The sequence below is a fragment of the Elephas maximus genome, chromosome 9 (assembly GCF_024166365.1).
Source record: "Elephas maximus indicus isolate mEleMax1 chromosome 9, mEleMax1 primary haplotype, whole genome shotgun sequence".
NCBI classification, from domain to species: domain Eukaryota; kingdom Metazoa; phylum Chordata; class Mammalia; order Proboscidea; family Elephantidae; genus Elephas; species Elephas maximus.
Window position 1 is genome coordinate 31,749 of NC_064827.1, and position 14,957 is coordinate 46,705.

The window sequence follows — 14,957 nt, forward strand, 5'->3', positions numbered from 1 at the left end:
CATGACCTGCAGGGCAGGGAGCCTTGTGGGGAGTCAGCTCAGGCACTTGTCTCAGCAGCAGGAAGGGGGGGTCAACCCTGTGGGACCCACCTGACCCTGACAGTCTCCACAGGAGACCTCCTCCCACAAGTCATAGAAACACACAAGGAAAGTTAAGGTCTTTCTATTGGTTTGATGTTTTTAATTTTGTTACCATTCCCTTCCCCATTTTTCTGGTTTTCTATTTTTTCTAAATCAAGAACATAGAAATGACAAAAGTGTGATGGGTCTTGTGATTATAAACCACAGTCAACAGCGAGAGTATTCTCCAGAGTTGGTCCCTGTTGGGCTGGCCACCCTGGTGTGTCCGAGCCGTCTCTCCAGGCACCACTCAGGGCATCGTCCGCCCTCCGGCTGTGCCCTCGGGGAGGCCTCATGCCTCATCAGCCCTTCCTGCTCAGTGAGCCTGGACGGTGGCATATGGGCCGGGGCCACACACCTCTCAAAGGGCATTTCTGGCCCAGGACGGCCTTCCTCCCGGTCTGGCCTGGCTGCCCACACACCGGCCTGCGTGGATGATAAAACTCATCAGCTGGAGTGCATGGCGCTGCGGGGCGTGCGGGCTGGGGTTCAGGCCCGCTAGCACCAGTCGTCTTGGTCGGGGTGGTGGTAGCTGTGCCGTGCCCGGCCGCCTGGTGTGGGGCCCACGCTGAGCCCCAGCGTGCAGTGGTAGCCATTGGGCACACGGCGGAGGGGATGTGGCTGGGAGGTCATCGAGGACACGTAGGAAGTCCTGGAGGAGCGGCCCGAGTTGGTGGCCGCGGCCTCCTCGAAGGTGAGCGTGTCTTCCGGCGGGGGCCGGGAGGCCTCGCTGTCCAGGCGCTGCCCCAGATACGGGTCGGAGCCAATTCGAGAGCTGGGTGCCAGTGGCTGGCTGAGGGGGTCTCTCTGGAGCAGTGTGTTGTGCTCGGAGAGGCCTCGGCTGAGCCGGCCAGGGGAGAAGGCAGGGAGGCTGGTCTGGACCCCGGCGAAGTGAATGGGTGAGGAGTTGGCAGTCTTGTAGGTGATGCTGGGTCGGGGGGTCAGGGGGGTCTGGGGGAGCTGCCTCCGCCCACCTCGGCCTGGGGTGCTAGCACCAGATGTTGACAGCAAGGGGCTCCCATTAACTGAACCACTACCCTACATGGAAAGGGAACAAACAGACGCAGGCATGTGGTACATGGAAGGTGAGGGGAGGAGCAGGGGCGGGGGGCAGAGGGAAGAGTCGGGGGCAGAGGGAGGGTTAGGTCGAGTGGGACAGGTGAGGAAGGCAGGAGGGGAGGGTGTGGAGCTGGGAGCCAGCCCCATGAGGGGTGGAAGGCAGCTGGAGTCAGGCCCAGGGAGTAGGTCAGGGAGGGGAGCAGATGCTGGAATAGGGACAGGCACAGGCATAGGCCCAGAGTGGACCAACCAAGGGCCAGACCACCAGGGCAGGGAAGGATGAAGAAGCAGTCAGAGACATAGGTGAGTCCCGGAGCCCAGGTCTGCTGGTGGATGAGGACCCACAGAGCTGTCCCAGGAGAGCAAGCACGGGGAAACATGGGCAGATGGATACAGAGGGGTCTGAGGGATGCAGACTCCCGAGCTCTAGGCCCTGGGTTTGAGGTGTGGCTGGGGTAGGAAACATGAGGGGCCCTTACACCCTGTCTTACCTGTCTGTGAGGCCCTGGCTCCGGTGCGGCAGTGGGTGATGTGGGTTGGCTGCCAAGCGGGGGCCTGGGTGGTGCAGGCTCACGGCTGCCAAAGCGGTCGCAGGAGTAGAAGCGCTGCTTCTCTGAGGATGAGGAGGAATGCTGCCTGCGCTCCTGTGACCGGCCTCGCTCCTGCCTTCGCTCCCGGCTGGGCGCTGCTGAGCTGCCCAGGGCTGCGGGGTGGGGGTGAGGGTCAGCAGGGGGAGGGGGGCGTCAGCACGGGGGAGGGTCAGCACGAGGGGGAGGTCAGGACGGGAGGAAGTCAGCATGGGGGGGTCAGCATGACGGGGAGGTCAGTACAGGGTGGGAGGTCAGCACAGGGAGGGGGAGGTCAGCATGGGGGGAAGTCAGTATGGTGGGTCAGCATGGGCAGGTCAGCATGGGGGGGGAGGTCAGTACGGGGTGGGAGGTCAGCACAAGGAGGGGGAGGTCAGCATAGGGGTTCACCACAGGGAGGGGAGATCAGCACAGGGAAGGGGAGGTCAGCACGGGGTGGAGGTCAGCATGGGGCAGGGGGAAGTCAGCATATGGGGGAGGTCAGCACAGGGGTCATCATGGGGGGGTCAGCACAGGGAGGGGAGATCAGCACAGGGTGGAGGTCAGCGGGGGTGGAAGTCAGCACGGGGGGGTTGGCACGGGGGGGAGGTCAGCATGGGGGGGAGGTCAGCATGGGGGGGGAGGTCAGCACGGGGGGAAGTCAGCATGGTGGGTCAGCACAGGGGGAGGTCAGTACCGGGTGGGAGGTCAGCATGGGGGGTCAGCACGGGGGTCAGCACAGGGAGGGGAGATCAGCACAGGGAAGGGGAAGTCAGCATGAGGTGGAGGTCAGCACGGAGCGGGGGGAGGTCAGCATATGGGGGAGGTCAGCACGGAGGGGGAGGTCAGCACGGGGAGGAGGTCAGCACGGGGTGGGGGGAAGTCAGCACAGGGAGGGGAGGTCAGCACAAGTGCCCCAGGGCAGGCAGAGGTTGTCCCAGGCCCCAGGCCCACAGACCCTTCCCCAGGACAGACCCCGTGCTGGTTGCCTCACTTGGGCCCTCCTGCTGGTCCCCAGACCTGGGATGTGGCTCAGCCTCAGGGCTCCAGCTAGTGCTGGGGCTTGTTTATAGCTGCTTGAATCCCCCACCCCAGATAGATGTCAGGGTGCCACACACCGCCATCTGTGTCCGCTGGCAGGCTGGGCCCCTTGTCCAGGGACTTCTGCTTCCTCTCCCGGCGGCGGTGGCAGCGGTGGTGGTGGTGGTGTGTAGCCTGGCTCGCTGGGGCTCGCTCCAGAGCAGCGTTGCAGAGTGGGACCCCAGGGGGGCGCTGGGGGGCCAGGGTGGAGATGGAGCGCTTCATGGGGCTGGAGTCTGGGGCGGGCTGCAGGCAGGACACAGCAGGGCCAGCAGAGCTGTGAGCAGGTCCGGGCAGGACAGAAGGACAAGGCCAGACCACAGGGCCTTGTCCAGCCTGCCCTCCTGTCCTCTCCTTGGGGCCAGCTCGGGGCGGGGGGGCTTGGGTGGGAATGGGTCCTCTGTCTGCCAGTGCTGAGAAGGGAAGGGCACAACTCCAGGTGTGTGTGAGCAGCTCCCAGACAGACAGGCAGAAAGGTGGATGTGGCCAAAGAGGAAAAGGAGGAGAGGAGGGAGGGAGAGTAAGCACAAGGTGAGCACAGCCTCCTCAAGGCTGTAGCCATAACCCCAGGAAGCCCGAAGCAACCAGAAGTCAGAAATGGAGGCAGGATGGGTGGATGCAGAGGAAAAGGGCCCTGAGGTCACAAAACTGGCAGGGGGTGGGAGCAGACGGTATAGTCATGTCGTCGGCTAGGGGCGGGGCTGGGCACAGTGTCCCAGGATGCCAGAACAGGGCAGGACCATGGGCCGAGGTGCATGCATACCTCTGGAATGGCTCGACACCTCCAGGATGACTGGCAGGTGACAGAGGCCCTGCTCCACAGCAGGGGATGGGCCACTGCCTGTGCCCAGGTGGTGTTCCCCCCATCCATGACCTGGATCCCGCAACCACACACCTGTGTCTCAGCTGCAAGGCGGGGCATGGAGGCTGCTCGCCCTTGACTCTCCAGCCCGAGCTGGGGCTCTCTGGCAGGGCCACTCAAGGCCATGTCCTGCATCTGGACATCCACAGCCTGGAGGTGACAGCAGCCATTCAGTCACCCTGCACGGCCCCGCCCAGTCACCCCCACACGGCCCTACTGGTCATAACCACACCCCAGCCCAGGGAGCCCTCACCGATTTTCCTGGCTGCACCACAGGAATCTCTGCAGAGTGGCCCCGTTCCAAGGGTGTCTGTGCCTCTGAGGGCAGCCCCTGGGTCCGATGAGTGCCCCAAGACACCGATTCCTTGAGGCCACCCCCTTGTGTCTGTCTGTGGAAGAGAGAAAAGGCCTACCTGTAGGCTGGAGGCTATAGGCCACAGCATGCCTATCGAGTAGCCGGACCACAAGCACCCATCCATCCCATCGCTCTGCACTGTGGGCCTCTGGTTGGCCAGGACCTGGTCCCACATTGTGGGCCAGTGGACGCCTAGGTCCACCTCCTCCTGGTGCTCTGAGCCTCTGGGGTTCATCTTTACATCGGTCGTGGGAAAGGCAGGAGGAAAAGGAGGAGGGAGTGGCCCTGACACCTTCCACACATCTGCCTCAGCCCCCTCCTTGTTTCTTCCCATCCCAGAAGCCCCTTTGCTGGCATTTCCTCCTCCTCGCCCCCGTACTTCTTTGACCCCAAACCCCGAGGGCCTTTCATCATTTAAATCTCTGCTCAAATGTCCTCTTTTGGGGGGGTCTTCCCTAACCACACCCCCCACTGCCTGCCCCTCATTATCCCCCTCTTTGTTGTTCTTGTTGTTGTTGGGTGCCGTTGAGTCTATTCCGACTCATAGCGACCCTGTGTACCACAGAATGAAACACTGCCTGGTCCTGCGCCATCCTTAAAATCGTTGCTGTGCTCGAGTCCATTGTTGCAACTACTGTCAATTCATCTTGTTGAGAGCCATCCTCTTTTCTGCTGACCCTGTACTTTACCAAGCATGATGTCCTTCTCCAGGGACTGATCCCTCCTGATAACATGTCCAAAGTACGTAAGATGCAGTCTCACCATCCTTGCTTCTAAAGAGCATTCTGGTTATACTTCCTCCAAGACAGATTTAAGTTCTTTTGTCAGTCCACGGTACATTCAATATTCTTTGCCAACACCACAATTAAAACACGTCAATTCTTCTTCGGTCTTCCTTATTCATTGTCCAGCTTTCACATGAATATGATGCCACTGAAAATACCATGGCTTGGGTCAGGTGCACCTTCGTCTTCAAGGTGACATCTTTGCTTTTCAACACTTTAAAGAGGTCCTTTATTTATTTATTTTTTTTACAGCAGATTTGCCCAATGCAATGCGTGTTTTGATTTCTTGACTGCTATTTCCATGACTGTTGATCATGGATCCAAGTAAAATGAAATCCTCGAAAACTTCAATCTTTTCTCCATTTATCATAACGTGGCTTATTGGTCCAATTGTGAGGATTTTTGTTTTCTTTTCTTTTCTTTTTTTTTTTAATAACTTTTATTAAGCTTCAAGTGAACGTTTACAAATCCAGTCTGTCACATATAAGTTTACATACATCTCACTCCCTACTCCCACTTGCTCTCCCCCTCTTGAGTCAGCCCTTTCAGTCTCTCCTTTCTTGACAATTTTGCCGGCTTCCCTCTCTCTCTATCCTCCCCTCCCCCCTCCAGACAAGAGTTGCCAACACAATCTCAAGTGTCCACCTGATATAATTAGCTCACTCTTCATCAGCGTCTCTCTCCCACCCGCTGACCAGTCCCCTTCATTTCTGATGAGTTGTCTTCGGGGATGGTTCCTGTCCTGTGTCAACTGAAGGTCTGGGGAGCATGGCCGCCGGGATTCCTCCAGTCTCAGTCAGACCATTAAGTTTGGTCTTTTTATGAGAATTTGGGGTCTGTATCCCACTGATCTCCTGCTCCCTCAGGGGTCCTCTGCTGTGCTCCCTGTCAGGGCAGTCATCGATTGTGGCTGGGCACCAACTAGTTCTTCTGGTCTCAGGATGATGTAGGTCTCTGGTTCATGTGGCCCTTTCTGTCTCTTGGGCTCTTAGTTGTCGTGTGGCCTTGGTGTTCTTCCTTTTCCTTTGCCCCAGGTGGGTTGAGACCAATTGCTGCATCTTAGATGGCCGCTTGTTAGCATTTAAGACCCCAGACGCCACATTTCAAAGTGGGATGCAGAATGATTTCATAATAGAATTATTTTGCCAATTGACTTAGAAGTCCCCGCAAACCATGTTCCCCAGACCCCCGCACTTGCTCCGCTGACCTTTGAAGCATTCATTTTAACCCGGAAACTTCTTTGCTTTTGGTCCAGTCCAATTGAGCTGACCTTCCATGTATTGAGTGTTGTCTTTCCCTTCACCTAAAGCAGTTCTTATCTACTGACTAATCAATAAAAAACCCTCTCCCACCCTCCCTCCCTCCCCCCTCTCGTAACCACAAAAGTATGTGTTCTTCTCAGGTTTACTATTTCTCAAGATCTTATAATAGTGGTCTTATACAATATTTGTCCTTTTGCCTCTGACTCATTTCGCTCAGCATAATGCCTTCCAGGTTCCTCCATGTTATGAAATGTTTCAGAGATTCGTCACTGTTCTTTATCGATGCGTAGTATTCCATTGTGTGAATATACCACAATTTATTTACCCATTCATCCATTGATGGACACCTTGGTTGCTTCCAACTTTTTGCTATTGTAAACAGAGCTGCAATAAACATGGGTGTGCATATATCTGTTTGTATAAAGGCTCTTGTATCTCTAGGGTATATTCCTAGGAGTGGCATTTCTGGGTTGTATGGTAGTTCTATTTCTAACTGTTTAAGATAACGCCAGATGGATTTCCAAAATGGTTGTACCATTTTACATTCCCACCAGCAGTGTATAAGAGTTCCAATCTCTCCGCAGCCTCTCCAACATTTATTATTTTGTGTTTTTTGGATTAATGCCAGCCTTGCTGGTGTGAGATGGAATCTCATCGTAGTTTTAATTTGCATTTCTCTAATGGCTAATGATCGAGAGCATTTTCTCATGTATCTGTTGGCTGCCTGAATATCTTCTTTAGTGAAATGTGTGTTCATATCCTTTGCCCACTTCTTGATTGGGTTGTTTGTCTTTTTGTGGTTGAGTTTTGACAGAATCATGTAGATTTTAGAGATCAGGTGCTGGTCGGAGATGTCATAGCTGAAAATTCTTTCCCAATCTGTAGGTGGTCTTTTTACTCTTTTGGAGAAGTCTTTAGTTGAGCATAGGTGTTTGATTTTTAGGAGCTCCCAGTTATCGGGTTTCTCTTCATCATTTTTGGTAATGTTTTGTATTCTGTTTATACCTTGTATTAGGGCTCCTAGGGTTGTCCCAATTTTTTCTTCCATGATCTTTATCGTTTTAGTCTTTATGTTTAGGTCTTTGATCCACTTGGAGTTAGTTTTTGTGCATGGTGTGAGGTATGGGTCCTGTTTCATTTTTTTGCAAATGGATATCCAGTTATGCCAGCACCATTTGTTAAAAAGGCTATCTTTTCCCCAGTTAATTGACACTGGTCCTTTGTCAAATATCAGCTGCTCATACGTGGATGGATCTATGTCTGGGTTCTCAATTCTGTTCCATTGGTCTATGTGTCTGTTGTTGTACCAATACCAGGCTGTTTTGACTACTGTGGCTGTATAATAGGTTCTGAAGTCAGGTAAGGTGAGGCCTCCCACTTTTTTCTTCTTTTTCAGTAGTGCTTTGCTTATCCGGGGCTTCTTTCCCTTCCATATGAAATTGGTGATTTGTTTCTCTATCCCCTTAAAATATGACATTGGAATTTGGATCGGAAGTGTGTTAAATGTATAGATGGCTTTTGGTAGAATAGACATTTTTACTATGTTAAGTCTTCCTATCCATGAGCAAGGTATGTTTTTCCACTTAAGTATGTCCTTTTGAATTTCTTGTAGTAGAGCTTTGTAGTTTTCTTTGTATAGGTCTTTTACATCCTTGGTAAGATTTATTCCTAAGTATCTTATCTTCTTGGGGGCTACTGTGAATGGTATTGATTTGGTTATTTCCTCTTCGGTGTTCTTTTTGTTGGTGTAGAGGAATCCAAGTGATTTTTGTATGTTTATTTTATAACCTGAGACTCTGACAAACTCTTCTATTAGTTTCAGTAGTTTTCTGGAGGATTCCTTAGGGTTTTCTGTGTATATAATCATGTCATCTGCAAATAGTGATAACTTTACTTCTTCCTTGCCAATCCGGATACCTTTTATTTCTTTGTCTAGCCTAATTGCCCTGGCTAGGACTTCCAACACGATGTTGAATAAGAGCGGTGATAAAGGGCATCCTTGTCTGGTTCCCGTTCTCAAGGGAAATGCTTTCAGGCTCTCTCCATTTAGAGTGATATTGGCTGTTGGCTTTGCATAGATGCCCTTTATTATGTTGAGGAATTTTCCTTCAATTCCTATTTTGGTAAGAGTTTTTATCATGAATGGGTGTTGGACTTTGTCAAATGCCTTTTCTGCATCAATTGATAAGATCATGTGGTTTTTGTCTTTTGTTTTATTTATGTGATGGATTACATTAATGGTTTTTCTGATATTAAACCAGCCTTGCATACCTGGTATAAATCCCACTTGGTCATGGTGAATTATTTTTTTGATGTGTTGTTGGATTCTATTGGCTAGAATTTTGTTGAGGATTTTTGCATCAATGTTCATGAGGGATATAGGTCTATAATTTTCTTTTTTTGTAATGTCTTTACCTGGTTTTGGTATCAGGGAGATGGTGGCTTCATAGAATGAGTTGGGTAGTATTCCGTCATTTTCTATGCTTTGGAATACCTTTAGTAGTAGTGGTGTTAACTCTTCTCTGAAAGTTTGGTAGAACTCTGCAGTGAAGCCGTCCGGGCCACGGCTTTTTTTTGTTGGGAGTTTTTTGATTACCGTTTCAATCTCTTTTTTTGTTATGGGTCTATTTAGTTGTTCTACTACTGAATGTGTTAGTTTAGGTAGGTAGTGTTTTTCCAGGAATTCATCCATTTCTTCTAGGTTTTCAAATTTGTTAGAGTACAATTTTTCATAATAATCTGAAATGATTCTTTTAATTTCATTTGGTTCTGTTGTGATGTGGTCCTTCTCATTTCTTATTCGGGTTATTTGTTTCCTTTCCTGTATTTCTTTAGTCAGTCTAGCCAATGGTTTATCAATTTTGTTAATTTTTTCAAAGAACCAGCTTTTGGCTTTGTTAATTCTTTCAATTGTTTTTCTGTTCTCTAATTCATTTAGTTCAGCTCTAATTTTTATTATTTGTTTTCTTCTGGTGCCTGATGGATTCTTTTGTTGCTCACTTTCTATTTGTTCAAGTTGTAGGGACAGTTCTCTGATTTTGGCTCTTTCTTCCTTTTGTATGTGTGCATTTATTGATATAAATTGGCCTCTGAGCACTGCTTTTGCTGTGTCCCAGAGGTTTTGATAGGAAGTATTTTCATTCTCGTTGCTTTCTATGAATTTCCTTATTCCCTCCTTGATGTCTTCTATAACCCAGTCTTTTTTCAGGAGGGTATTGTTCATTTTCCAAGTATTTGATTTCTTTTCCCTAGTTTTTCTGTTATTGATCTCTAGTTTTATTGCCTTGTGGTCTGAGAAGACGCTTTGTAATATTTCGATGTTTTGGACTCTGCAAAGGTTTGTTTTATGACCTAATATGTGGTCTATTCTAGAGAATGTTCCATGTGCGCTAGAAAAAAAAGTATATTTTGCAGCAGTTGGGTGGAGAGTTCTGTATAAGTCAATGAGGTCAAGTTGGTTGATTGTCGTAATTAGATCTTCCGTGTCTCTGTTGAGCTTCTTACTGGATGTCCTGTCCTTCTCCGAAAGTGGTGTGTTGAAGTCTCCTACTATAATTGTGGAGGTATCTATCTCGCTTTTCAATTCTGTTAAAATTTGATTTATGTATCTTGCAGCCCTGTCATTGGGTACATAAATATTTAATATGGTTATGTCTTCCTGATCAATTTTCCCTTTTATCATTATGTAGTGTCCTTCTTTATCCTTTGTGGTGGATTTAAGTCTAAAGTCTATTTTGTCAGAAATTAATATTGCTACTCCTCTTCTTTGTTGCTTATTGTTTGCTTGATATACTTTTTTCCATCCTTTGAGTTTTAGTTTGTTTGTGTCTCTAAGTCTAAGGTGTGTCTCTTGTAGGCAGCATATAGATGGATCGTGTTTCTTTATCCAGTCTGTGACTCTCTGTCTCTTTATTGGTGCATTTAGTCCATTTACATTCAGGGTAATTATAGATAAATAAGTTTTTAGTGCTGTCATTTTGATGCCTTTTTATGTGTGTTGTTGACAATTTCATTTTTCCACATACTTTTTTGTGCTGAGGCGTTTTTCTTAGTAAATTGTGAGATCCTCATTTTCATAGTGCTTGACTTTATGTTAGTTGAGTCGTTACGTTTTTCTTGGTTTTTATCTTGAGTTATAGAGTTGTTATACCTTTTTGTGGTTACCTTATTATTTACCCCTATTTTTCTAAGTAAAAACCTAACTTGTATTGTTCTATATTGCCTTGTATTACTCTCCATATGGCAGTTCAATGCCTCCTGTATTTAGTCCCTCTTTTTGATTATTGTGATCTTTTACCTATTGACTTCCATGATTCCCTGTTATGTGTATTTTTTTTTTTAATTAATCTTAATTTGTTTGTTTTTGTGATTTCCCTATTTGAGTTGATATCTGGACGTTCTGTTTTGTGACCTTGTGTTGTGCTGATATCTGATATTATTGGTTCTCTGACCAAACAATATCCTTTAGTATTTCTTGTAGCTTTGGTTTGGTTTTTGCAAATTCTCTAAACTTGTGTTTGTCTGTAAATATCTTAATTTCGCCTTCATATTTCAGAGAGAGTTTTGCTGGATATATGATCCTTGGCTGGCAGTTTTTCTCCTTCAGTGTTCTGTATATGTCGTCCCATTCCCTTCTTGCCTGCATGGTTTCTGCTGAGTAGTCAGAACATATTCTTATTGATTCTCCCTTGAAGGAAACCTTTCTTTTCTCCCTGGCTGCTTTTAAATTTTTCTCTTTATCTTTGGTTTTGGTGAGTTTGATGATAATATGTCTTGGTGTTTTTCTTTTTGTATCAATCTTAAATGGGGTTCGATGAGCATCTTGGATAGATATCCTTTCGTCTTTCATGATGTCAGGGAAGTTTTCTGTCAGGAGTTCTTCAACTATTTTCTCTGTGTTTTCTGTCCCCCCTCCCTGTTCTGGGACTCCAATCACCCGCAGGTTATCCTTCTTGATAGAGTCCCACATAATTCTTAGGGTTTCTTCATTTTTTTAAATTCTTTTATCTGATTTTTTTTCAGCTATGTTGGTGTTGATTCCCTGGTCCTCCAGATGTCCCAGTCTGCATTCTAATTGCTCGAGTCTGCTCCTCTGACTTCCTAGTGTGTTGTCTAATTCTGTTATTTTATTGTTAATCTTTTGGATTTCTACATGTTGTCTCTCTATGGATTCTTGCAACTTATTAATTTTTCCAGTATGTTCTTGAATAATCTTTTTGAGTTCTTCAACAGTTCTATCAGTGTGTTCCTTGGCTTTTTCTGCAGTTATCTTAATTTCATTTGTGATATCATTAAGCATTCTGTAAATTAGTTTTTTATATTCTGTATCTGATAATTCCAAGATTGTATCTTCATTTGGGAAAGATTTTGATTCTTTTGTTTGGGGGGTTGGAGAAGCTGTCATGGTCTGCTTCTTTAAGTGGTTTGATATGGATTGTTGTCTCCGAGCCATCACTGGGAAACTAGTTTTTCCAGAAAATCCACTAAAAAAAAAAAAAATGCAGTCGGATCCCTATCAGAGTTCTCCCTCTGGCTCAGGCTATTCAGATGTTAATGAAGCCGCCTGGGGAGGGTGGGGGAGGGAACAGAGAGATAGGAGAGTAGCACCTCAGAATATAGCCAGAGTTGCCTGTCTGGCTTGGAATGACTATTATATCTGAGATTCCCGCGGGCGCGTCGCCTATGTGTGCTGGCTGTGTGGAGATTGCCCCCGGGGGTCTGGCCCGCTGGAGTCACGGTCAGATCCTCCGCTTCCAGCCCCACGCCCAGTGTCAAGGCTCCCCTGCTGGGACGGTGCACTCTCGACTCCAAAATCAGTCGCTGCCTCCCGGGGACTTCTCGTCCCTCCAGCCGTGTGGCCGTGCCGCCCCCGAGAACCAGTTGGGCCTCCTCCCGGGGTTAGTTCAGATGGGTGGAGCAGGTCCCCGTGCTTGTGCCGTGACCGAGTGTCCCGGCTGGGACGCTGTTCTCTCTGCTCCAATACCAGTCGCTGCCTCCCGGGGACTTCTCCTACCGGCTGCGTCCCACGCCGCCCGCGCGACCTGGCTGGTCCCCTTCCTGGGGTTAGTTCAGGGGGGTGGAGCAACTCTCCGTGTTTATGCCGTACCTGCGTCCAGTCCAAATCCCTGCGGGGCGGTTCCCCGGCTCGGACGCTGCTCTTTCTGCTCCAAGACCAGTCACTGCCTCCCGGGGACTTCTCCTACTGGCTGCATCCCACGCCGCCTGCGGAACCGGCTGGTCCCCCTCCTGGGGTTAGTTCAGGGGGGTGGAGCAGCTCTCTGTGCTTGTGCCGTACCTGACTGGTACGCTGGCTCCAGGCTCTGGAAACAATCGCTGCTTCCCCGTATTAGTTCGTTCTCCGTCTCTAAATCTGTGTTTGTTGTTCAGGTTCGTAGATTGTTATGTATGTGATCGATTCACTTGTTTTTCCGTGTCTTTGTTGTAAGAGGGATCTGAGGTAGCGTCTGCCTAGTCCGCCATCTTGGCTCCGCCCCCCTTTTGTTTTCTTTATGTTGAGGCGTAATCCATACTGAAGTCTGTGGTCTTTGATTTCATTAGTAAGTGCTTCAAGTCCTCTTCACTTTCAGCAAGCAGGGTTGTGTCATCTGCATAACACAGGTTGTTAACGAGTCTTCTTCCAATCCTGATGCCCCGTTCTTCTTCCTATAGTCTAGCTTCTTGGATTATTTGCTCGGCATACACATTGAATAGGTATGGTGAAAGAATACAACCCTGACACACACCTTTCTTGACTTTAAACCACTCAATATCCCCTTGTTCTGTCTGAACAACTGCTTCTTGATCTATATACAGGTTCCTCATGAGCACAATTAAGTGTTTTGGAATTCCCATTCTTCGTAATGTTATCCATAATTGTTATGTTCCACACAGTCAAATGGCTTTGCGTAGTCAATAAAACACAGGTAAGCATCTCCCTCTTAATATCTGCATTTTATAGTTCCCCCAGCTCATGTCCAAACCACACCAGTGTGCTTGGTTTAATGCTTGCTCCGGCGCCAGGCTTTTCCTTCATATGACACTTAGTAAATGTTTATAACATGGAGCATAGGACAATCCTTGGTCCTATGGGTGAGTGGGTTGGACCACTGACCCTGTGGTGGGGCCTGGTGGCTTCAGGTGACCCGCATATCCTGTGGCGACCACAGCAGCTGGAGAGCTGGGCATGAGACCAGATGAGTGGTTGCTGGGGATCCTGAAAGCATTGCCAGTATCTCTCTCTGTGTGCAGAGGGCAGCCTGGGGGGGAGTGGCTGCCCCTGAAAGGAGGGGGCATCAGGAGGACAGGAGTTGGGTCCTTCGTGGCACCATTAACCCTGAAATCACACCATGTTCGAAGCTAGGTATGCATTACACTCTCCAGTTAAATGGCTCAAGAAAGGCCTCCAGTACCTAAGCCAATGTGATTAGGTGCTCTCTTATTTGCAATAAAGAGTTGTAACTGGCTTATGAAGAAACTACAATCTGGTAAATATTTGAAGTGCAGTCTCCTGAACTGAAAGTGTGGCTCAGATCAATCCCTAATGACACCTCCCTATCACAGCCTCTCCAACACACACACCCCCATTCACAGACTCGAACATACTCACGCACACAGACTCATACACAAGCACAGTCACACACACCTCACACATACACACACCCTCACAGACACACTCAGAGAGACACAAGCACACTCGTGCACACTCACATACATGCGTTCACATACGATGCACGGTCGTATCCACTCTCACCATCTTGTGTACACACACACACACACACTCAGAATCAACTGCTTAACTCTGAATGCAAAAATGGGGCCTACACCAACAAGGAGAAGGAGAGCTGTGAACATAAGAACACTACCCGACGATTCTTCAAGGTCGATCCCCAGAATGCAAGGCTTGTGACTGCTCTTTTCTCATGAGAGAGTTCATAGTTTTAATAATATTCTCCGAGTGTACTGTGGTAGACTGCAAAAATGGCCACAAAACCCTCCCATCTCTCCCTGTGCACTTCATGGTGTCTAGCTCTCTACCCTTTGAACACAGCATGGCCATCCATATGACTTGTTTTGCCCTAAAAGTGTCTGCCCACTGGCCCCCCCGTCTGCTGCTCCAGGAACCCTGAGACAGCAACACCCGCTTGAGCCCAGGCAGCCACTGGTGGACAAGAAGCCAGGGTCAGGCCATTTTCTTGTTTCCAGCCACCAGACTCTCCAGCCCCAGGAAGTTTTATGGCAATTTGTTACTCAGCAAAAACTATCTGATTAACAGTGCATGACCCCAAACATGGCTAAGAACTACAAGGCTAGACCATCAGGCTTCAAAAAGAGGATCCCCAAAACACTCCACAAAACTGAGAGAATGGAGACGCAATGCTGCGCCCAACGCAGCTGCCCCTTCCTCCAGGCAGCAGACAACTGTTGGCGATGCTTCTCCCACTAGCGGCATGAGAGGCAGGGTACACGTGCCTGCGTCGGGCTCAGCTCATGGCATGCTTTGCTCAATGGGATGTTCACGGACACAATGTGATTCAAGCAGAGGCTGGACAAGTATGTGTGGGTTCACGTGCCCCCACCCTGAGAAGCTGGCTGGTTCAAGAGGCCTGAACGAACCCCACCCTTTGCATGGAGCCAGGAGAGCCTCCATCTTCCTCCGTCTGCCTCCGTGTCCCACAATCTACCCCACTTCCCTCCTTCTACCACAATCTCCCACAATCTGCCTCAGTCTACCATCTCTCAGCCGACAGCAGACCACAGGTGAGAAAAAAATGATTGTTGTTTTCAGCCACTTGGTTTTGGTGGTTTGTTACCAAAAATTATCATGGCAAGAGAGTTAATTGATATATAGGTACTTACCAATTTGTTTAT

General features: G+C 48.7%; 1 protein-coding gene across 1 annotated transcript in view; it reads right to left on the reverse strand.

Annotated features, from left to right (window-relative positions):
* Window positions 1-618: 618 nt before the first annotated feature.
* CACNA1B (calcium voltage-gated channel subunit alpha1 B) overlaps window positions 619-14,957 on the reverse strand; it is a 310,032-nt gene continuing 295,693 nt past the window's right edge. The window contains exons 43-47 of the mRNA XM_049896435.1: window positions 3,941-4,076; window positions 3,721-3,837; window positions 2,864-3,071; window positions 1,671-1,882; window positions 619-1,158 (exon numbers count right to left, since the gene is read on the reverse strand). Coding sequence (XP_049752392.1) covers window positions 619-1,158; window positions 1,671-1,882; window positions 2,864-3,071; window positions 3,721-3,837; window positions 3,941-4,076 — 1,213 coding nt within the window. The remainder of the gene's footprint in view (window positions 1,159-1,670; window positions 1,883-2,863; window positions 3,072-3,720; window positions 3,838-3,940; window positions 4,077-14,957) is intronic.